This window comes from Felis catus, chromosome A1 (assembly GCF_018350175.1).
Source record: "Felis catus isolate Fca126 chromosome A1, F.catus_Fca126_mat1.0, whole genome shotgun sequence".
NCBI lineage: Eukaryota > Metazoa > Chordata > Mammalia > Carnivora > Felidae > Felis > Felis catus.
The window spans coordinates 97,480,793-97,505,119 of NC_058368.1; the positions used below are offsets into that span (position 1 = coordinate 97,480,793).

Sequence of the window (24,327 nt, forward strand, 5' to 3'; positions counted from 1 at the left end):
CCTAGAGCATAAACGTACTTACAATTATGAAGTTAATCTTAAGTTACCTAATGATAACAAAAAGATTACAGTTGACTTAGCTAAAATAACAAAGTAAATGAAAATCTGAGAATGCAAAGATTTGACTGTAAAAATAATTTTTTTATATATATATGCATATATATATATTTGCTGTTCACAGGTTGGGTGTTTTGTCATAATTATAGGAATGATTAGAATAGTTTATCAGAGGGGCATGTGGGTGGCTGAGTCGGTTAAGCATCCAGCTTCAGCTCAGGTCATGATCTCAGTTTTGTGAGTTTGAGTCCCATGTCAGGCTCTGTGCTGATAAGCTCAGAGCCCACACCCTCCTTGGGATTCTGTGTGTGTGTCTCTCTCTCTCTCTCTCTCCCTCCCTCTCTCCCTCTCTCCCTCTCTCCCTCTCTCCCTCTCTCCCTCTCTCCCTCTCTCCCCCCCCTCCCTTTCTCCACCCCTCCCCCACTCATGCTCTGTCTCTCTTCCTTCAAAAATAAATAAACATTAAAAAAAAGAATAGTTTGTCAGATTCTATTTTACTAAGTAGTGTGAAAAGTAAAAGTAAATTTTTAATGTGTAGGCTAATTGAACATAGACTAATAATACAGTTTCCCATTTTCTTGATATTGAAAACAAAGTGTTCTGAAGTGATTTATCTTTGAATACTTTGTATGATTATGGAACAACTACTTTTTAAACTTGGAGAGTATTCTCAGGGCTCAGAATATAATTAAATATATATTTCTGGGAGACTCAACAAGTAATAGAATGGTTATGTATAATAGCTGAAAGAAGTTCTTGACTAGGAATCTGAAGACTCTTGTTCTATGTTTAGGTGACTTTGGGTTCTGTAGAAACTATTATATGAAAGATGTGAATAACAAAATCAGCACTGTCTGCCTTGTGGGTCACATGAAGTGATATCTGAAAAAGCTTTGCAAGTTATGGAATAACATCCTAATGTATGATGGTAACACTATTCAGTGCTTTGTGGTCATAGGGTATAAACTGTGGATGCAAAGGGAACAGTACACATAGAGACACCATTATCCACAGACACATTGTTAAAGTTCTGTTTTATAAAATTAATTAATTATCAGAAAATAAACCAAATAAAAATCGCAAAGTATTGTGTGATGGTTAAAAGAAATTAAGCAGTTCTAAGCTTATTCTTCAAGTTCAAATTTGCTGCACAGAAGTACTGAAAAATATTTGTACATTCAAACTCATCTGAAATAGGGTGTTATGAAATAAGTCGGAGAAGGGCAGATACCATATGATTTCACTCATGTGAATTTAAGAAACAAGAAATGAACAAAGAAAAAAAGACAAAAAAAAAAAATGGATTGTTACCAGAGGGGAGTTGGTTGAGGGGTGAGTGAATTAGTTGAAGGGGATTAAAAGTACACTTAATCATGAGGAGCACTCAGTAACCAATAGAATCGTTGAATCATTATATTGTACACCTGAAGCTAATATAGCTGTAATTATACTGTAATTGAAAGTTAATTAGAATTAAAAAATGAAATAGGGTATATGTAATGTCAAGCAATCATTATGTAACGATTGTTTTACTTTTAATGATGGTTTTACTTTGTTTTTATTCACACAGGTCAACCTGAGACATTTTCGCAGAGGTCGGAGGAGATCACTTGCCCTTGTAGCACATACTGGATACCTGCCACATCAGCAGGACCCTCATCGTGTCCACAGGAATGCTCCCCTGCACGCCAATGCACTTTGCCACTTCCATATTGCAGCCAGCATCAACCCAGCCACAGGTAAGAGAACACTGTTCCAAAAATGTTCCTGGAAATTGAGTAAGTTGATTTGGTAACAAATAAGTTATACTTCTAGTTTTGAATAAGAAAAAAATTGGAGGTGACTTGTTCACCTAACTTTGTTATAGCCAGCTCAGTAATGACATAGGATAGGTTTTTGTTTACTTGTTTGCTTTTTAAGGCTATGACTTGGTTTGTGATTTAAAATCTTAAGAAGTCGTAGGGTACCTGGGTGACTCAGTTGTTAAGCATCTGATTTTGGCTCAGGTCATGAGCTCGCATTTCATGAATTCGTGTCCCACACTGGGTTAGCACGAGCCCCACGTCTCTGTCTCTCTGTCTGTCTCTGTCTCTGACCCTCCTGGAATTCTCTCTCTCACTCTCTCTTTCTCTCTCTGCCCCTTGCTCACTTGTGTCCCCTCCCTCTCTCTGAAAAAAAATTTTTTTTTTTAGTCATTGAGATTCTTAATTAGTTCATTCAAAAGTTGAGATGTTCAGGGCGCCTGGGTGGCTCAGTCGGTTAAGCGTCCAGCTTTGGCTCAGGTCATGATCTCATGGTTCGTGCGTTCGAGCCCCGCATCAGGCTCTGTGCTGACAGTTCAAAGCCTGGAGCCTGCTTGAGATTCTGTGTCTCCCTCTCTGCCCCTCCCCCACTCACACTCTGTCTCTCTCTCTCTCTCAAAAATAAATAAAGCTTAAAAAAAAAAGTTGAGATTTGAGCTAAAACTTAACAGGTTAACACCACCAAGTAGTATTTTGTAACTATTGTATGGTTGTTAAAATAAAACCCTTGTGTCTAATGCTTGATTTTAGGAGACATTCCAGAAATAGGGCATAAATATATAGAAGTTGTAAATGGGAATTAAATTTATCTTACTAGTGAGATAATGCACTGTTAGATTAAAAGATCTAGGATATCTGGATCTTTGAATTTTAAAATTAAAGTGCTCATCATTTCAGTAAATATTTTCTGTGAGTTTAAAAAACAAGTGATCACAGTTGGGACATTTAAAGCAGAACTAGAATATTACTGAGAAAAAGATTAAAAACAGTATTTGCACATGGCAAATACCATCTGTACAGAAAGTGAAAAGTGAAAGCCTCCTTTCACCTGTGCTGTACCTTAGTCCTTCTCTGCCATAGATAAACCCTATTGAGTTTTTGTATATTTGCAGATACCCTTATGCATAAAGTAAACCTATTTTCATATAGTATACTGGGTTGTTGCTGTACTATTGCATTCTTCAAGGAAAAATAACAATAAATATGGTTCATTAGTTACCTGAATCAAAGTGAGAAGTGCTCTGGTAAGTTAAATATAGGGATATTTACGGAAGGAGTAAAGAGTATTTGCTGACAAATTTGGTTAACAACAGTCCCAGCTCTAAAATAATTCATGAGCCAAGAAAATGAAAGGGGACAATATTGAACTATTTTTTTTTAAATGTTGATTCATTTTGAGAGAGAGAACGTGCAAGCCCAGGAGCAGTAGAGAGAGAGGGAGAAAATCCCAAGCAGGTTCTGAGCTCCCAACCCAGAGCCCCACGTGGGGTTCAGTCTCATAAACCATGAGATCATGACCTGAGGTAAAATCAAGAGTCAGATGTTTAACCGACCGAGTCACCCAGGGGCCCTGAAACTGAACTAGTTTTATGAAAACATTACCTAGGCTTGGGAAATACCGTTACCTTTATCAAAAAACGTATACTGACAGTGCTTGTAATACCCACAGGCAACTCTGAGATCACTGGAATAGTTTTTAAAGTCTCTTCTGAATGAAGGACAACATGTTGAGAATAAAGGAAGCTTGGATTCTTGCTTTAATGGAAAAGTCTGAGTTGTTACAGAAAAATAAACACTAAGTTTCAATGTAGCATCTCCTTGATGACCTTCCAATAAGAAAAACTCTAAAACCTTTCTTTTAGAGTGTAGGTCCTTAATGAAAAGCCATATGTATATAACAAATCAAAGCAAAATAATATTATTAGCAGCTAGATTAGACACCATGGAGTTCTTCTTTTCCCACATTAGACCTTTTGGAATGACCTTTCTGAATGTTGTGTTTGTTATTCAAGGCCAAACTCTTAGAGCTTCCCTTATTTGCCCATCCATAGATAAAGGAAAGGAGCTCGTAGAGAATGTTCTCTTAATACCCATTCCCTGAAGATCTCTCATAAAAAAATGGCTTTAATGAAATTCTTTGAGGTCAGGAGACAGAAGAAATGTAAGTTTTGTCTTAACCCAGAATGCTTCTGTTAAAAGCCTCCGTTAGCCTCTCCTTCTTGTGTGTTTAACAGCTAGGTCTGTGATCTCCTAGAGGCATTGCTGATCTCTCTTGTGTTGATTGTTGCTTGAAAATCAGAAAATCATACTCATTAGGATTCTTAGGGCACTCTCACATTCCCTGACACTAATATATATGCACCTAGGGGTAGTAGGACTGGCAATATAGTACCTCAAGACTTTTATTGAGTGTTTGGTCTGTGCCATTATAGCAACCAGAGATATGGTAGGAGCTGGAGGTACAGTGGTAATAGAAACAGATGTGATCTTTGCTTTCATGAAGCATATAATCAGGAGAGAAGAGATAGATGCTAATCAGATAATTACAGTAATGAATGTACAGTTATAAACAGAGTTCTTGGATTGGATATATCTGTCAACTCGTAGAATTTGCCTCCAGCAGAAGGGATAGGAGAAAGGTTTTTTTTTTATTCTTTATTTTATCATTCATCCTCTGTAATACTGTTTCCATTGGTGTCTGACACAGGTCATTAATTCAAATTATTTATCTCTCCCTTAAAAAAAAATCAATAAATTTGTTCTGTGGAAAATTGTTAACCTTTTGTGAATCCAATGTAGCCTTTACTGTTTAGCAGATATCTGCATGATCTAGATTTAGGTTTGATTTAATATGATAGGCAAATTTTTCTTCACCTTTATGTTAATTAGGGACTATCATTTGTCACATTCTACTCTGAATTTGTACGTCAGTATACTTAATTTAGCAATTAGATGAAAAGTACTACCAAGAAAGAATTTTTTTAGCTGAGTTCGTTTGTCTTAAATGCCTTCCTTGAGTACAAGATAGGGATCTCAGTTTCTCCTTTACAACTTGAATCTTGATGCTAATAAATCAGAATTATCTCACTTAGAGTTAGATACATCATTTAAAAAGTTACTGTCAGTCTCTAAATTAAAAAGTGGTTAAAATCAAGATAAATATATCACTTGTTCCTCTGACATCATATTGATGGAATTTTTTTTGGTAGATTAGGTTAAAAGAGATTTCTTACCAGTTTGTATGTAAATTAAGGACACTTTCCTATTAACTATCCACAAACCACAGATTTATTTCTTAATGAAAATATTTTTTGAATTAAAATATCTGAAAAACAAATAATCCAGTGAAGAAATGGGCAGAAAACATGAATAGACACTTCTCTAAAGAAGACATTCAGATGGCCAGCAGGCACTTGAAAAGATGCTCAACGTCGCTCCTTGTTAGGGAAATACAAATCAAAACCACACTGAGATATCACCTCACGCCAGTCAGAGTGGCTCAAATGAACAAATCAGGAGACTATAGATGCTGGAGAGGATGTGGAGAAATGGGAACCCTCTTACATTGTTGGTGGGAATGTAAACTGGTGCAGCTGCTCTGGAAAACGGTGTGGAGGTCCCTCAAAAAATTAAAAATAAAGCTACCCTACAACCCAGCAATAGCACTGCTAGGAATTTACCCAAGGGATACTGGAGGAATTTACCCAAGGGATACAAGGGGCACTTGTACCCCAATGTTTATAGCAGCACTTTCAACAATAGCCAAATTATGGAAAGAGCCTAAATGTCCATCAACTGATGAATAGATAAAGAAACTGTGGTTTATATACACAATGGAATACTACGTGGCAATGAGAAAGAATGAAATATGGCCTTTTGTAGCAACGTGGATGGAACTGGAGAGTGTTATGCTAAGTAAAATAAGTCATACAGAGAAAGACAGATACCATGTGTTTTCGCTCTTAATGTGGATCCTGAGAAACTTAACAGAAGACCATGGAGGAGGGGAAGGAAAAAAAAAAGTTAGAGAGGGAGGGAGCCAAACCATAGGAGACTCTTAAAAACTGAGAATAAACTGAGGGTTGATGGGGGGTGGGAGGGAAGGGAAAGTGGGTAATGGGCATTGAGGAGGGCACCTGTTGGGATGAGCACTGGGTGTTGTATGGAAACCAATTTGACAATAAATTTCATATTAAAAAAGATAATAAAGAAAATATCTGTATGTGTATATAAATTATGCTATAGGACCTAGAATACATAATTGTTTTCCTTTATAATAGGCATGTTAAATTTATCATTTAAAGCTGTTGTTACTAATAATCGTGGCAAACATTATATTGGGAATCTTATTTAAAATGTTACAGAAGTGTAAAGATAAATGTAATAGTTAATAGTAAAAATGTGAGACCTGAATATTGTGTATGATAGAAATATTGTGTGTGTTTTGTTGTTCTTTATAGACATTCCACTTCTTCCTTCTATCACATCTCTAAGTCTAAGTGACAATAATGAGAAGAGTGGGCCTTTTGTGGTACACTGGCTGAACAACAAAGAGTTGCATTTTACTTTGTCCATGGAAGTATTTTTACAGCAACTTAGAAAAAGTTTTGAACAGCCATCTTCTGAGCCCAGTGTAGAAGATGCTAATCAGGCAGATGTAAAATCTGATGAAGGTAAAGCTTTAACAAGGATTAAAAAAAAAAAAAATGTCAAGTTTTGTTGAGAATAGCTAAGTTGTCTATATTTGGCTAAAACTAGCTCCTTTCAGAAACTCAGAATTTCAGTGGTGTAATACAGATTTGGAGTAGCTCATTTAATAATCCAGCTCATTTAACATTCCTGTTGCAAGTGGCTTTCTTTTATGGGATGATAGAGGCTCAGGATTCTCCATACTTATGCTCTTGTCAGCCCCTAGGACCTTGTTACTTAAAGGACTACCTGTGGCCTAGTAGCATTGACATTACCTGAGGCTTGTTAGAAATGCACGATCTTTAAGAATCTGCAATTTAATGAAATCCTCAGGTGATTGTACTAGGGCCTTAAAGTCTGCATTCAGCCTCAGGTAGGTTGGGAGCTGGAAGAGTCTTTGGAGGGGGACAAGGTTTAGCTGTTCCTCAACATCTTTAACTCAGAATTGGCACATATCACAAACCATTTATATTCTAATTTAACTGGCAAAGACTAGTCATAAGGCCCATGCAGTCTCTGACTGGGTGGTCATTCTATACTGAGGACTAGAAAGCATGAGTTTGTGGTGGGTAGCTAGCCATCTCTGCTACAGTTTGTAGTTCATAAATATTTCTGTTTTTAAAAAGTTTTGTTTTGATTATAAGGTTGTATGGGCTCATTAAAAAAAAGAAATCAAACAGTACAGTTAGGAAAATAATTGGATATTGTATGAGTGTACTTCCAAGATCTATTCTTTTCTGTGCTCATACAAACATACATATGGTTGTTTTTTTAAGTTGTGCTGTAGGTATTCCTTTTTTAAACAAAAACACTGATCTGCCTGCAGCTTGCTTTTTAAATTCACTGATGGGCCCTTTTCTACCTCATGATTTTTACCAGCTCTTGATTATTCCATATCAAGAGAAAATTTGAGTATTTTCTCTTTGATTGACATTTAAATTGATTTAAATTATTTTTCACTATACTGATCATGGTACAATGACACATCTTTTAATCTTCCTGTGAATTTTTACATAAGAGGATTTCCAGATACAGAATTGCCAGAGAGTGTGGACATTTTAGATATCAATAACTTTTGCCAAATTACCCTCCAGAAGTGTTTATAATACCCTTTTCTAATGGATCCACATAACCTTTTTTCACATCCTTGCCAACACTGGAGCTTTTCATTATATTTCATAATATTTTTGCCACTTGATATGGGGAAAATGGCATCTTGTTTTACATGTCATTTTCTTGAGGCAAATTGAATAGAATTATTTTAGCTCTTCTGTGGTATGCCTCTTCCTGCTCTTTGCCTATTTTTCTGTTAAATTATTTTTCTTAATAATTTGTATGTCTTAACAAATTTTTTAAATCTGATAAACAGTCTTACCATTTTTTGAGTCTCTCTTAAGAACGTCTCTATTTTCCTAACTAAGAGTAGAGGCCAGGATTTTTGAAATAGAGGTCACAATATGTATATGTACCTGTTTTAATAGTTCAGTATAGCAGTTTTAGTTACCTGTGTTACTGAAGGAGATCTGGAAATTGCACTTTAAGTGTATTCCTTTAAAATAGTTTCTTTAAGGTGTCCTATCAGTTATGAGTGTATACACCTAGAGCATCACTAGTACAGTGGACTCATGTTCTTAAAAATCTAATATTATGAAGAAAATACAAATTGCATTCCAATAATATATTTCAGCCCAGAATTCTATCCCCAGTTCTAACTCCGTGATTTTACTGTGAGAAAAACTAAGGTCCAGACAAGTAGTATGTTTTACTTCTGAGTAAATTGTGGTACAACCAGTTTCGCTATTTTCTAGTCCAGTATTAGTACTCTACCATTAATCCACTGAGTCAGTCCTATAGGCCCTCTAGAATTAACTCTAATGGTCTTATATTCCTGGAGCAAAGTTATTTTTAAAAAGGAGCCACTTTCTTGTTTATAGGAAAGCCGTTATGTTTTTAATCTTGAATGTATTTACAAGGGTGTTTCTTAATTTATAGTAATACCTTAATTGTACTTACTGGGTCATGAATTCTTTTGCTCATAGAAATGGATGATGGTGTTGATGATCTGAAAGCAAATCATGAAAAAAAGGAATTGGGCAGTGATAAAATGGTACCAAATTCAAGTTTTGTACCATTACCCTCCGCTGCCATTGATCATCAGATTGAAGTACTTCTGTCTGAATGGAGTAAAAATGCAGACATGCTATTCAGTATTCATCCCATGGATGGTTCTTTGCTGGTTTGGCATGTGGATTGGCTGGATGAATACCAGCCTGGTATGTTTCGTCAAGTCCAGGTACTATTATTACGATCTCTGGAGAGCTACTTCTTGTTAAATGTGGGTACTGTTTTGTAATACCTCTTTTTATTATTTCATATGTTCTAATGCTTGCTTTCTTAATTCTAGGTGTCCTTTGTTTCCAGAATTCCTGTAGCTTTCCCCACAGGTGATGCAAACTCTCTCTGTAAAAGCATAGTGATGTATGCCTGCACCAAGAATGTTGACTTGGCTATTCAGCAAGGAAAACAAAAACCTTCTAGTCTCACGCGGTCCACATCAATGCTAATCTCCTCTGGTCACAGTAAATCAACTAATAGTTTAAAATTAAGTATTTTTACCCCTAATGTTATGATGATTTCAAAGCATGCTGATGGCTCTCTGAATCAGTGGCTGGTCAGTTTTGCTGAAGAATCTGCTTTTTCTACAGTTCTCAGTATTTCTCATAAATCCAGATATTGTGGTCATCGGTTTCATCTTAACGATTTAGCTTGCCATTCAGTATTACCATTACTGCTGACGACGTCACACCATAATGCACTAAGGACACCGGATGTCGATAACCAAAAGCAACCTCATGATCCTGTAAATATTGAAGAATGTTCTTTGGCACAACAGAATAAAAGCAGCGTTGATGTGACATTTCAGGATCCCAATGCAGTTTATAGTGAGCTTATTCTTTGGAGGGTTGATCCCGTTGGGCCATTGTCTTTTTCTGGAGGTGTTTCTGAACTGGCCCGGATTAATTCTCTACATGTTTCTGCATTTTCCAATGTGGCGTGGCTGCCCACTCTTATACCCAGCTACTGTCTAGGTGAGCTTTCTAATTCTTATTTAAGAGATTTAGATTTTCTGACATTATTATTTAAGGGTTAAATTGTAAGTGTCCGTAAATACTTTCTAGGTGCATACTGCAACTCTCCTAGTGCATGCTTTGTAGCAAGTGATGGGCAGTATCTGAGATTATATGAAGCTGTTATTGATGCCAAGAAACTTCTATATGAGCTTTCCAATCCTGAAATTTCTGTAAGTAAATGGCTTTTAAAATTAAGTGTATAGTATGATGTTTTTAGATAAGTAATTTATATTTATTGGGCATGTTCTAGAATTGTGACCTATAATTTGTAGTAAATAGATGTATATTTTCTAGTTATTTCATTTTTTTCACATTTGTAAGGTACCATTATAGTGATTCTTAGCTTTTTCTTTTTTTTTTTTTTTTTTTAATTTTTTTTTCTTCAACGTTTTTTATTTTATTTTTGGGACAGAGAGACACAGAGCATGAACGGGGGAGGGGCAGAGAGAGAGGGAGACACAGAATCGGAAACAGGCTCCAGGCTTCGAGCCATCAGCCCAGAGCCTGATGCGGGGCTCGAACTCACGGACCGCGAGATCGTGACCTGGCTGAAGTCGGACGCTTAACCAACTGCGCCACCCAGGCGCCCCGTTAGCTTTTTCTTTAAAAAGAAACCATTTCTTTTATTCATTCCAAAAGTAAAGTCTGGTTTCCTACAATATGTGTTTCTCTAATACTTCTTTGCTCAGAAATGAATGAGGATGACTGGCAGGATAAATGTGGAAGTTATGTTGATTCACCTGTAGTGTTTTCAAGACACTGGGAGCTGGAGTAGCAGCAGTAGAGTTTTAAACCACGAAAGAAAAAAGCTCTCAACTTCGTTGCAGTTCAGTTATTGTCCTTTCAACTCCTCACAAAGCCTTTGTCTTATGATAGGCGGTGCTTCTTCCTCTACACAGCTAATAGCAATCCACCAGCAAGCCAGCATTTCCACTCTTGGCTTTGGTGTTTTTAAATGAACCCTGAGGTAACCTTCAACCTCACTGAGCTTATTATTCAGGGAATTCAAGCCATCTCCTCAGCTACCAGTTAATGTTTTTGTTAATGTTTTAGTTATATAATTGCATAGTGTCACTGGTCTGCTCCAATCCTGTTTTTTTCCTATTTTTAATGTGTGGTTTTTCAGAATGCAGGGTTTTTCAAAACACATACAAGAGTGTTATAGGAGAAACACGCATATTTATTGAGGGCCTTCTATTTTCAGGTATTATTTAAATGCTGGGAATTTAGATGTGAAGAGAGCAGACAAAAATCTGAGCTTACATTCTAGTGAAGGGCTATAGAAAAAAGGTAAAAATATATTAATAAATACTGTGGAGAGAAACCATGTTGCAGAAGTAGTGGAGAATGCCAAATAAGGGGCTGGTCAGGATAAGCCTCACAGAGAAGGTACTGTTTGAGAAAGGATCTAATAGAGATGAGGGAGCTAGCTATGTGAATATTTAGAGAAAGAGTATGTTAGGAAGAGGAACAGCTAGTGCAAAGATGCTGAGGTCAGAGCATGTTTGGTATGTACAGGAGCAGCAAGGAGGATATTGTGACTGGAGCGGAGTAAGTGATGCGGAACGTAGTCAGGGATAAAGTTGGAAAACCAGCCTGGCAAGATCATACAATGGGCTGTATGGCCCATTTTGGTAACTTTGGCTTTTAATCTGAAGAACATGGAAACCATTGACAGATTGATATGATCTCACTTAGGTTTTGAAAGGATTTCTCTTGCTGTTGTACACATTAGACATGGGAGCTGAAGTGGAATCAGAAAGGCCAATCCAAGAATCTTTATAGTAGTCCATGAGACAGTCTCAAAGCGGCTTATAATGGTAGCAAGTGGTAGTGATAAAGATGGTAAGATTTGGACAAATCTTAACAGTGTGGAGGTTCCTCAAAAAATTAAAAGTAGAACTACCCTATGACCCAGCAATAGCACTGCTAGGAATCTACCCAAAGATACAGAAGTGCTGATGCATAGGGGTACATGTACCTCAATGTTTATAACAGCACTTTCAACAATAACCAAATCATGGAAAAAGCCTAAATGTCCATCAACTGACAAATGGATAAAGAAGATGTGGTTTATGTATACAAAGGAGTACTACTTGGCAATGAGAAGGAATGAAATCTGGCCATTTGCAACAACTGGAGGGTATTATGCTAAGTGAAATAAGCCAGGCAAAGAAAGACAGATACCATATGTTGTCACTCATATGTGGATCCTGAGAAACTCAACAGAAGACCAGGGGGAGGGGAAGGGGAAAAATAAAGTTACAGAGAAGGAGGGAGGCAAACCGTAAGAGACTCTTAAATTCTGAGAACAAACTGAGGGTTGTTGGGGGGTACAGGGGAGGTGAAAGTGGGTGATAGGCAGGGAAGAGGGCAGTTGTTGGGATGAGCACTCGGTGTTGTATGGAAACCAATTTGACAAGAAATTATATTTTAAAAAAAAGAATTGGACAAATCGGGATGTGGTTTGAACATCAAATAGGCAAGATTGAACTGGATTAGGGCTTGTATGAGCAAAAGAGGATGATGGCCCACATTTGTGTGTGAGCACAAGGAAGAATAGAATGACCTTGAGTTGAGAAGAATGTATAAGTAGCAGATTTTGAAGAGCATGGATTTTTGAGAGCCTGGTGTTGGACATGTTAATGTTGAGATGACTGTTTGACACCTAGGAGACCTAGTAAGCTAGTCTATAGTTTAGAGGGAAGCCCAGTCTGAAGATATAAAATGAGTACTTGTCAGAATATAAATTTAAAAGCATGGAGCTGAATGAGATCCCTGAAGAAAAGAAGAAGTGATAGGATTGAACCCTGGAGCATGCCATTGTTGAAAGTAGGGTAAATGTGGTGTATAGTGGAAGCCGAATGAAGACAGTTCAAGAAGGGAGTGATCACCAGAATCAAATGCTGCTCATAGATTAAGTGTGTTGAAGATCAAATTTAACAATGTGACCTTGACTAGAGTAGTCAGGACATAAGTAGCTTGAGAAATCAGCATATAGACATAATATATCAGCTTGTTTCTTTAGCTCCATCTTTCTTACCTCAAAATTAATCCCCGAAGGGACACCTGGATGGCTCAGTTGGTTAAGCGTCCGACTTCAGCTCAGGTCATGATCTCGCGGTTTGTGAGTTTGAACCCCGCGTTGGGCTCTGTTCTGACAGCTCATGGCCTGGAGCCTGCTTCGGTTTCTGTGTCTCCCTCTCTCTTTGCCCCTCCCATGCTCAGGCTCTGTCTCTTTTGGTCTCTCAGTAATACATAAACGTTAAAAAAAAAAATTTTTTTTTAAATTATGCCCGAAAAGCATTGATTCTTAGAATATTTCCATGAGATTGAAGTCAGTCCTTCATATTTATAGATGTGAAATATTCTTTCCCCTAGCAGTCACCGCACACTGCTTTTGTTTTTCTCTGTACCAACTGAGCCATAATTCTTATTCATTCCAACATAATTAGGTAAGGTAAAGTCCCAGAATGTTTATGATGAGAGCAACTTAGGGACTTATTTAGCCCCACTTGACCTTATTTCTCTACTATGCCTGAAATTTCATGTTAATTATTATTTTTTAATTTAATTGTTAAATAAAGGAGATATCCTTTTTTTTTTTTTTTTTTTTAAACAGAAATATGTTGGTGAAGTGTTTAACATAGTAAGTCAGCAGTCAACTGCCAGGCCAGGATGCATTATCGCATTAGATCCCATTACCAAACTTGTAAGTATTATTCTTCTGGCCACTTAGCATTAGGTAAATAACACATATGTCAACTTATATATGTTGGTATTTATTTACATTCAGCAAGGCAGAAAAACCCAGCTGCTTCATGTTTTTCAAGAAGATTTCATTTTGAATAACCTCGAGAAGAAAAGTCTGGGAAAAGACAGAATATTGTCTGATGCAGGTAAAGAATAATTTTTGTATGTAGTGAGAAATATTATGTAGAGTATATTAAGCAGTTAATGAAGATAAGTTGATATAGTATTTCATACCATCTATGTGAACTTAAAATTTTCCTATGTAGGTTTCTGATATTATTTAACATATAAATACCAGTATTTTTGGGGTGCCTGGGTGGCTCAGTTGGTTGAACGTCTGACTTCGGCTCAGGTCATGATCTCACGGTCCGTGAGTTCAAGCCCTGCGTCGGGCTCTGTGCTGACAGCTCAGAGCCTGGAGCCTGTTTCGGATTCTGTGTCTCCTTCTCTCTCTGCCCCTCCCCTGTTCATGCTCTGTCTCTGTCTCAAAAATAAATAAACATTAAAAAAAACTTTTTCTTTAAATAAAAAAAAATACCAGTATTTTTAAATTCTTAAACCTGGATATAAACATGAAAACATTAAAGGGGTTTGTCAATTACATTTTTTAAAAAGCATAATAGAAATGTTTTTTACGATAAATGTGTGAGTACTCTTTGCATGGACAGGGTCCTCCACCAGCAATTTGGGTAATAGGGACACCTGACCTTTTAGAAACCTACAGTTTAAAGCAGTAGTGTAGGGACGCCTGGGTGGCTCAGTTGGTTGATCGTCCTTTGGCTCAGGTCATGATCTCATGGCGGTGAGTTCAAGCGCCACATTGGACTTTGCATTAAAAAAGCACAGAGCCTGCTTTGGATTCCCTGTCTCCCTCTCTCTCTGCCCCTTTCCCTCAAAAATAAACATTAAAACAAAAAATTTTAAAACAGTAGCTTAAAACTTCAAATTATAAAGACTGCCTTAATACTTTCAAGTTAAACATTTAAAAAAATTATATTAAACTCCTACACTCAGAATTAACTGTTACTTTGCGTAAAGGAAAATAGAACAAAATGAAACTAAAATCTCTTGGTCATCAGTTTCACGTACGGAGCCAAACCAAACTCAGAAATGACTTTCCTTGCACATGAACCATACATACAGCTTGTGCCTGCTGCTTTTGTTTTCCGGGATTTTTGTTTGTTTGTTGGTTTTGGTTTTTTGTGCCTGTTGCTTTTTAAAATCCATTATTAAGCCTCAAGTAATATTATTTTCATTTTATATTTGTTCCTGATTATTTGTCTTATTCCTCTTGTGCATTATTTCTTAATTCTACCTTTTTCCATTTTCCTTTTCTTTTGAGTTTTGCACCGTTATGTCGAATATCTAGTTTCTTACCACTGTTTTCATTTAGTCTGTCATTTTCTCTGAGAATTCATGAACTGTGCAACAACACAGTGCTTTGGTAAGTTCTGAATATAAGGATAGAAAGATACTAAAATTGGTAAATAAAGATGTCAGGTACAAGATAAAGGGTTATTTATATCAACAAAATGTTCTTTTTGATTCCTTTCATATCTTAAAATATTAATAACATTAATATTGTAACATCCAAATCTCTCTAAGGTTTTTAAAAGAAATTACTCTCTTATGCTTAAGGTTGAGTTTGTTGTGATCTTAATCTATTCCAGCATTTTCTTTTCTATGAGTCTTTAATTTTTAACTTTTGTTTTCTCTTTAAGTCTTTTTTCTAGTTTTTCTTAAAATATTCAGGGAATTCTACTTTTACTCAAAAGCTATTATCTTCATTATTGTAGTTTTCTAGAAAACACCCAAAATGTTCATCTTATTTTGCTGTAATGTTAAGAAGAGAAGAAATATTTCACAGATACTTTCATTAATAGGACATTCTTTCTTGTTAGTAAAATTATCAGAAATAGATTGATCTCTGATCTTTTGTCTTTAGTTACTATCCCTTATCCTTTCCCTCCCCTAAATTCTTGTGCTTTAAATGCCTAACTCACCTGGAACACGTTACCAAAGCTACCTTTTCATTTAGTCTTGTAACACAATATGATTTGTGTGTGGTTTTTTTCCTGATTTTTATATGCTGTATGGTTTATATAGTTTCTATAATTTTTCTTTACATGATTTTGTACATAAGATTAGCTTGTAACCAAGAAGACTTGGATAAAATTTAAACCAGGTCCATTTTATTTCAGTTAATAATGAGTCACTGATTTTATATTTTAGTTGCAGTTTTTTGGTTTATTTTGAGCAGCTTATGCACTGCTTAAATCATGGAGTTTTGACCAAGAAAAATGTTCTTAAATAATATGATGAATAATTAAATAAATACTTTTTTTTGGTTTGGTTCTTAGATAAACATCATTAATAGATCATTCCATTATGGAAGTTATTTACTTTGAATTGTGTTTGGCAACACAATTTTAATCATGGTAGTAGTGCTGATTAAAAAAAATTTTTTTTATGTTTATTTGATTTTGAGAGAGAGAGCGAGACAGAGCACAAGCAGGGGAGGGGCAGAGGAGAGGGAGACACAGAATCTGAAGCAGGCTGCAGGCTCCCAGCTGTTAGCACAGAGCCCGGTGCAGGTCTGAAACCTAGGAACTGTGAGATCACGACTTGAGCTGAAGTCTGATGCTTAACTGACTGAGCCACCCAGGCACCCCATGATGTATTCATTTAAAGTATATGTCACAACGTCACAGCGTCTCTGTTCAGAAATTTCCTTATTATAGTGTAACCTATGTGAATGATGTGACAGTGATGACTGTGATATGTGATTTTTTAAGCCTGTCAATTCAAAGATGAAATTTAAGCATAGCATACATATAATTGTTAAAATTTCAAGTTGATACAAATTCATGTGGTAAAAAAGTTGATTGTACTCTATAATGTTACTTTCTACGTAGAATTTTAGGTAAGGGTTTTAATTTTTTTTTTAATTCACTTATTTTAACTTGGTGTATTTAATAAGTTGTCTCATTTATTCATGTTAATAGTGAAAATTATTAATACCAACAGGCAGCTCACCTAATGGATTTTCTGAGAAATTCTACCTAATTGTAATAGAGTGCACCCAAGACAACCAATCATTGTTACACATGTGGAATTTACATTTAAAGTCTATTCCTGTCTCATTAGGTGAGTCTTTTTAATTTTTTTTTTAACTTTAGGCTTAAATTAACAAATTATATGTGGTTAGATAGTTCACTGCATATTTTTTAAAGCTGTTCTTATTGAGTGAAGGTAACTGTAGTTTATTCAATTAATTTAAAAAGCAAACTGATTCTCTCATTTTCTTATTGTAAAAAATCATATTAGTATGTTTTAAAATCTTTTATAAGGCTTTTGGATTATAAAATGTAGTAATTTTAATACTTACAGGGATTCCCCCTTTCCCCCTGGTTTTTGGTTCTTTTCTTATGTTTTATAGATGAAAAAGTAGATACAAAAATAACTGAAGCAGTTTGGCAACCAGAAGAACATTATTCATCTTCTCCAGAGAAGATCCTGTCTCCTTTTTCACAGAAGTATCAGGCTTGCAGAGCAAATCTCCAGAGTACCAGCAAGTTAACTCTGTCTTCAGAAATGGTTTATAGTCAAGAATTGAATTTGCCAGAAGGAGTTGAGATAATAAGTGTTAAGCCATCAGCAGGTTTGTAAAGTTTGTAAAAAGAGACTACTCAAACTTTGGAATCTATGAATATTCAGTAAGGTATTTAAAAAGAGAGGGGCGCCTGAGTGGCGCAGTCGGTTAAGCGTCCGACTTCAGCCAGGTCACGATCTCGCGGTCCGGGAGTTCGAGCCCCGCGTCAGGTTCTGGGCTGATGGCTTGGAGCCTGGAGCCTGTTTCCAATTCTGTGTCTCCCTCTCTCTCTGCCCCTCCCCCGTTCATGCTCTGTCTCTCTCTGTCCCAAAAATAAATAAACGTTGAAAAAATATATATATATATATATAAAGAGGCATAGCTACCTGTTCTTAAATGCACATGGAAGCAGAAATGGAAACACTCTCTTTACCTTAAACTGAAAACTTACGTTCTCATTATGTTTTCAGATGTCTGACATTTGCCAGCGAGTTGTAGCATTAAGTAGTGATTTCCAAAACAAATTTTCATGACGTCTTTATGAAGAAAAACTGAGCGTTTCCAGGGCAGAGATAGTAACAAGTTTGTGCCTTATTTGCCAACTTTGATAATGTTGGTCATGGCTGCCTGGAGCTGTGTGCTCTGAGGGATTTCGAATGGGTCATTCCTTGTAATATTTATCATCTTTAATCTAGAGCAGTGGTTCTCAAAATGTGATCTCCAGACCAGCAGCATCAGCATTATCTGGGAACTTGTTAGAAATAAAAATTCTTGGTCTACACCCTCCCAGGTGTACTGAATCACAAATGCTGGTGTACCTCACAGGCTGGTTCAACAAGGGACCCAGGTGATTCTAATTCATACAATAGATAAAGAACCACGATTCTAGGGTATCAGGAAAACCAAGACAAAATCACCTTTTATTACCCACTTCTTTGAGTTTCATAGTCACAGTGTGCATTTGGTCTTTTCTACTTCTCTGTCATTTTTTGAACTGATGACTTGGAATGCTTTGCAGTTTGCCGTGTCATTATCAAGTACTTTTCTAATTGGTGAAGTTAGGAGCTGGGGTATTAACATTGTTCTAATAACTTTTAATTTTATTTCTTCATATATTTTAGTGAAAGAAGCATTAATGCAAAGAAAAAGTTTGAAAAAGAATGACGTTTGTATAGACACAATTTTAAGAACTGTTCCCTTAGCCAGAATAGTTGGATCGTCACTACTGAACTCTAATTAAAATAATATGGGAAATCTAAGAGAAATATTTCTAAAAACAGCCCTCTTATTTAACTTTGGCCCAAGTTGAGTTTGGCAGAAGAGTAGGAGTTCTAGCGAAAAAGGAGAAATTCGTTTTGTTTGGCAAAAAATAGCATAGAGAAAAAGCATTTTTCCTAGTCTTAATTTTTTTTTTTTTAATATCAAGACTATTAAGAAGGTCAGCTACTCTCTACTCAGCTCAGAGATACCAACGGACAATGCTAATTGTGTCCTTTCACAACACTGCTATCCTCCTTGAGGACTTAAAAAAAACTTTATTAAAATTATGTTGAAATGCTTTTAAAATATGATAGATATCCTATATAGCATTTCTATGTTGTAATTAGTTCATGGGTTAGCAAACTATGGGCTACCTACCTGTTTTGTAAATAAGTTTGAACATAGCCACTCGTATTTGTCTACTTTTTGTGTATACCTGCTTTTGCTCTAGACTCCTAGAGTGGAATAGATGCATCAGAGACCCTGTGGCTAGGAACCTAAAATAGTCACTACCATCTTGAAGAAAAAGAAGTTTGCCAGTGGTTTAGGAAATTAAAAGTGTGTCATTACATTAAGGATGGCAAATGTTTTGTCCCACTTAAGAATCTTCTCAGCATCAGTAATGTCACATAGACATCAGTTACGGAGGGCTCACCTAGTACTTCAGTAAGCATGGGCTGCTTACAAAATTGTATTGAAAAAGATGAAAGAGAAGGAGCCAGGAAATGTTGACACAGTTTTAAAAATATATTGGTATCTTTAAAATGAGATGCATATTAATATATAAAATGAGCAGAGAGACTACTGGTTTGAGAACCAGCATTAGAATTCAGGTTTTCTAACTCTGCGTCATTCTAGCTTGTGTTTGATTTAGTGTAAGATACATCACATATTTGGTCAAAGGTCCTTACCTATTAAATGTAGGAACTGAAGCAGACCACCTCAGAGTTCTCTTCCAGTTCTCGGTTTTGGTAATATTGCCCTTTATGTATACCTTTTTGACATCTTTAAAAGCATTTTACTGATCTTGTTGACTCTTAAACTGAGTATAGGCCGTCATGTTGTTAACAGGAGTTTGTACAAAGACTAAAACCTTTAGTACATGAAAACAGAAATACTTATCCAATTTGACATTTTGTTAATAGATCATTTTTGTTTTAGGACATCTGAGTTCTTCTTCCATATATCCTGTGTGCAGTGCTCCTTATTTATTGGCAACTTCGTGCTCTGATGAGAAAGTAAGATTCTGGAGATGCAGAGTAACAGATGGAGAATCTGCCACATTGAAGAATGGAAAAATGGATCTTGTATACATTTGGGAAGAATGGCCGTTACTTATTGAGGATGGACTTCATAGCAATAGTAGTATAACCGTCCCTGGTAGGCCTGTAGAAGTTAGCTGTGCACATACAAATCGGTTAGCAGTAGCCTATAAGCAGCCTGCATCTAATAGTAGGTCTTCTCAGGACTTTTTGATGCATGTAAGCATTTTTGAATGTGAGTCTACAGGAGGTTCCTGTTGGGTCCTTGAACAGACAATTCATTTAGACGAATTAAATACAGTGTTAGATTCTGGCATTAGTATTGATAGCAACTTAGTGGCTTACAATAAGCAAGAGGTGTATTTCTCCAGTAAAGAGAGTATCACATCCAACACAAAGCATTTAGTTCACTTAGATTGGATGTCCAGAGAGGATGGTTCTCATATCCTCACTGTAGGAATTGGATCAAAACTTTTTATGTATGGACCCCTGGCTGGCAAGGTACAAGAACAGGCTGGTAAGGAAAGCCTTGCATTTCCTCTCTGGGAAAGCACTAAAGCTGTGCCTCTTTCTAAATTTGTGCTATTAAGAAGTATGGATTTGGTTTCTTCAGTAGAAGGCTCTCCACCTTTTCCTGTTTCTTTGTCATGGGTCCGGGATGGCATCCTGGTGGTAGGCATGGACTGTGAAATGCATGTATATTCCCAGTGGCAGCCATCTTCTAAACAAGAACCTGTTGTCACAGAGTCCTACAATGGGAGCACTCCATCTATAATAAGTTTAATAAAACAGAGTAACTCATCAAGTTCTGGATTACATCCTCCAAAGAAAACTCTGACTCGATCCATGACCAGTCTTGCACAGAAAATCTGTGGAAAGAGAACTGCCTTTGATCCTTCTGTGGACACAGAAGATTCAGGTCTTTTTGAAGCAGCTCATGTTCTTTCCCCAACTTTACCTCAGTACCATCCTTTGCAGCTTTTAGAACTCATGGACCTTGGCAAAGTTCGGAGAGCAAAGGCCATCTTGTCGCACCTTGTCAAGTGCATTGCTGGAGAGGTTGTGGCTCTGAATGAAGCCGAATCCAACCACGAGCGCCGCCTTAGATCTCTCACCATCAGTGCTAGTGGAAGTACTACCAGAGATCCCCAGGCTTTCAACAAAAGTGAAAATACAGATTATACAGAAATAGATTCTGTCCCTCCGCTTCCTTTATATGCCTTACTTGCAGCAGATGACGATAGCTGTTATGCGTCTTTAGAGAAATCTAGTAATCAAAGTACTTTAAACAACTCAAACCAGTTGTCAAAAGAAAGTTATGATGAGCTTTTTCAGATCCCAACTTTAATGACTGATAATCACGTGTTAGAGACAGATGAAGAAAACACAAAGCCCAGGGTTATCGACCTTTCACAATACAGTCCAACTTACTTTGGTCCTGAGCACGCTCAGGTTCTCTCTGGCCACTTACTTCATTCTAGTTTACCAGGACTCAGCCGGATGGAGCAGATGTCTTTGATGGCCTTAGCAGACACAATCGCAACTACCAGCACTGATATCGGAGAAAGCAGAGACAGAAGCCAAGGTAAAACTAAACTAGGTATGGGAGTGGCAGAACAGCTGGTCACCGTTCTACTTACTTATGCAGAAAATAATCTTAAGTAATTTTTATAAAAATTATGCCCATGACGGTTTTTAAAATCATTATTACTATACCTTCATGATAGTTTTAACTTTAATAGATACTATTTTTCCGTAAATCATAGTACTTTGAGAGAGTATGCAGAGAGTCACTATGCCAGTCATTTTTACCTGATGTCTGCTTAATAATGTTAAAGATCCAATCGAATCCTTTTGAGTTTGGCAAAAGTTAACCTTCTTATTAAATAATCACTTTAGGGGCACCTGGGTGGCTCAGTCGGTTAAGTGGCCGACTTCAGCTCAGGTCACAATCTCACGGTCCGGGAGTTCGAGCCCCGCGTCGGGCTCTGGGCTGATGGCTCGGAGCCTGGAGCCTGCTTCCGGTTCTGTGTCTCCCTCTCTCTCTGCCCCTCCCCCATTCATGCTCTGTCTCTCTTTGTCTCAAAAATAAATAAATAAATAAATAAATAAATAATCACTTTAAATACCTGAAAGTAAAAGGTGCTTTCTGCTTTTTCTCCTGTTGTAATCACTGTTAATTTTTTTTTTTTTTTAAGTTTAAAAGAGAGTTTGCATGCATGTAGAGAGGTGAGGGGCAGAGAGAGAGAGCGAGAGAGGGAGAGAGTCCCAAGCATGCTCCATGCTATCATTGTGGAGCCTGACGCGGGGCTCAATCCCACAGACCTTGAGATCCTGACCTGGGCAGAAACCCATAAATTGGATACTTAACCGAGTGAGCCAGCCAGATGCCCCTGTTAATGGGTTTTTAAAATATTGAGGTTCTTTAAAATTAGCAGTAATGTATACTCCTGCTTAGCATAACAAAAATAAGTATAATAAAATTAGGTCTTTTCCTCACCCAGAGAGCATTTTTTTCTTCTTAATCTGAGTTATAAAAAAAAAAAAAAAATTGGAAGGTAGAATTCACATCAGATCTCAGTAAGATTTGAAATTAACAAGTCTGGCCTTGTGCATAGGTCAGTAGGATGCACCCCTTGAACTGTGTTTGAAAGGAAAATATGTAATTATTTTTTCCTGTGTTAGCAGTTGATTATTGGGATGGGTCTATGGCTTGAATCAACATGGAATTGCAGAGGGAAGGTTAAACTATTTTAAAATTTAGTTACATTTTAATTTAAACAAGATCAGATGGGAGGAGGTTGAGTTATGAAAAATATCGCTAACCCCAAGTCAATTCATTCTCTTTAATATTTTTCAAAATATTTAACTATACTACTTTGGTCTGTGATGTTTGTTTGTGTAGACAAAGGAAATATTAGATAATAATTAGACCGGTAACTTTTGTTGGTTTCAGAATGTTTTGTTCCTGTATTTGGTGCTGTGACATATGCCACATGCCAGAATTATTAACATTTACTTGGAGTTTGCTCATGAAATGGTTTTCTTATAAATACAAAAAAGTAAATACTTTGTTATTGTTTTTGTTGTTCATAGGTGGAGAAACTCTCGATGAATGTGGGTTAAAATTTCTTTTAGCTGTTCGACTTCATACGTTCCTTACAACTTCCCTTCCAGCTTACCGAGCTCAGCTCCTTCACCAAGGTGATTTTGGTAGTAATCTATTAAAAGGAAAGAGAGTAAAAGTAGAGAGGCTTGAGAACATTTTGCCCAGATATAACAATGACAAATTTGACACATTTTAAGTGTCCTTAACTTACTTGTAAAAATATTTATTTCCATTTAATTTTCTTTGCTTAAAATACTGGAATTTTTTTGGTAGATGGAAAGACTTAATGAAGAAATGGGTATTGGGCAATTAGATAATCTGTGTTACATTTTCAAATGCGTCATACATTTAAGACCAATTAATACTGTTTTATTCTCTTCAACTTGTTTAGATTTTTTTCTTTGCTCTATTTAACATTTATCAAAGTTGAGTTTTCTACCCAAAATTTGAGTAACATTTTTGTTCCAGAAATAATAGTTTTTAATTGTCTTACGTAAAGAGTATAGAACATAGAGAGGGAAAATTCACTCACCCCAAAACTACTGTTAATATTAATGTGTATTTCAGATGTTAGTTTATTAACCTTTCAGATACTCTCATATACCTTAGGCCTTAAATTAACAGAAATATTTGACTTAAGTTTAAGGTAACTTAAAACAGGGTATTTCTTGGCTTACTGCCCTGGAAGTTCAGAGGTGCAGCTGGGTTCCAGCATTACTGGAGCTACAGGGTTAAACAGTGTTATTGGGACAGAAGTTAGCCTCTTCTTATTGATGTCTGTCTGTCTCTTGCTTTCTCTTTTCCTTCCTTTCTGTCTTTCTGCTCCCTCCTTCCCTTCATTTTGTATTTAGCTTTGGAAAAGTACTAAAATTCTAAGTCTAATCGTTTAATTATTTGTGAAATATTATTGAACTTAGTTGAGAGATAATAGACATCTAAAAACAGTTCAGAATAGCAGTCCATTTACTGCATAGGTGTTTTTCTTTTTTTTAATTTCTATATTTCTTTCCAAGGAAAGAAAGTATAGTGGGCATTTCAGATTCCTTGGCATTTGCTATCAGATTAAAATTTTGAGTCCATATATGTTCAAAGCCACATCTTATAATTAAGCATGTACTTCACCCAGAAATACCAAAGAAAATGAACTCTGTGAAGAGACCAAATGGAAGCTGAACAGTAAGCCCCAAATGTAGGGGCCAGTAGGTTAAGAGAATTGCTGATGTAAATGATACTGTGTACATAAAAAAGTGTCTGACTAATGTGGTGATAAGGGGTAATAATAGTTATTATTCTAAATGCCTTAACTCTGATATTTTAAATGCTTTAAGATTCTATTCTAAATGCTTAAACTCTGGTATTTTAATCCTCACAACAATGTAATAAGGTAGTGCTGTGATTATTCACATTTTATAAATGAGGCAGTTGAACAATCAGGAGTCGAAGTAATTTGTCCACAGTTACATAGTTAGAGATGGATCTGGGTTTATTGTATCATCTGATTCCAGAGTCTACCCTGTTAAGTTCTTTTCAGGGAGGTGTCCTATCTACTTGATGCTGTTTTAATTCCATGGTATTCAATCCACAAAACAAACATTGACCAAAGGAAAGTGAGAATCAGCTGTGAATAACAGTCATTCCAGCATAGAACAGTACGTTGAGTGTTTCTCATTTT

General features: G+C 36.4%; 1 protein-coding gene across 7 annotated transcripts in view; it reads left to right on the plus strand.

Annotated features, from left to right (window-relative positions):
- Positions 1-24,327, plus strand: part of DMXL1 (Dmx like 1) — a 135,511-nt gene that overhangs the window by 41,292 nt on the left and 69,892 nt on the right. For all 7 annotated transcript variants that reach the window (XM_019831227.3, XM_019831235.3, XM_019831232.3 and 4 more), the window contains exons 9-19: positions 1,628-1,796; positions 6,320-6,532; positions 8,588-8,841; positions 8,953-9,637; positions 9,728-9,849; positions 13,302-13,391; positions 13,476-13,578; positions 16,460-16,579; positions 16,872-17,093; positions 19,446-21,131; positions 22,643-22,750. In XM_019831227.3, the coding sequence (XP_019686786.1) occupies positions 1,628-1,796; positions 6,320-6,532; positions 8,588-8,841; positions 8,953-9,637; positions 9,728-9,849; positions 13,302-13,391; positions 13,476-13,578; positions 16,460-16,579; positions 16,872-17,093; positions 19,446-21,131; positions 22,643-22,750 (3,772 nt within the window). The remainder of the gene's footprint in view (positions 1-1,627; positions 1,797-6,319; positions 6,533-8,587; positions 8,842-8,952; positions 9,638-9,727; positions 9,850-13,301; positions 13,392-13,475; positions 13,579-16,459; positions 16,580-16,871; positions 17,094-19,445; positions 21,132-22,642; positions 22,751-24,327) is intronic.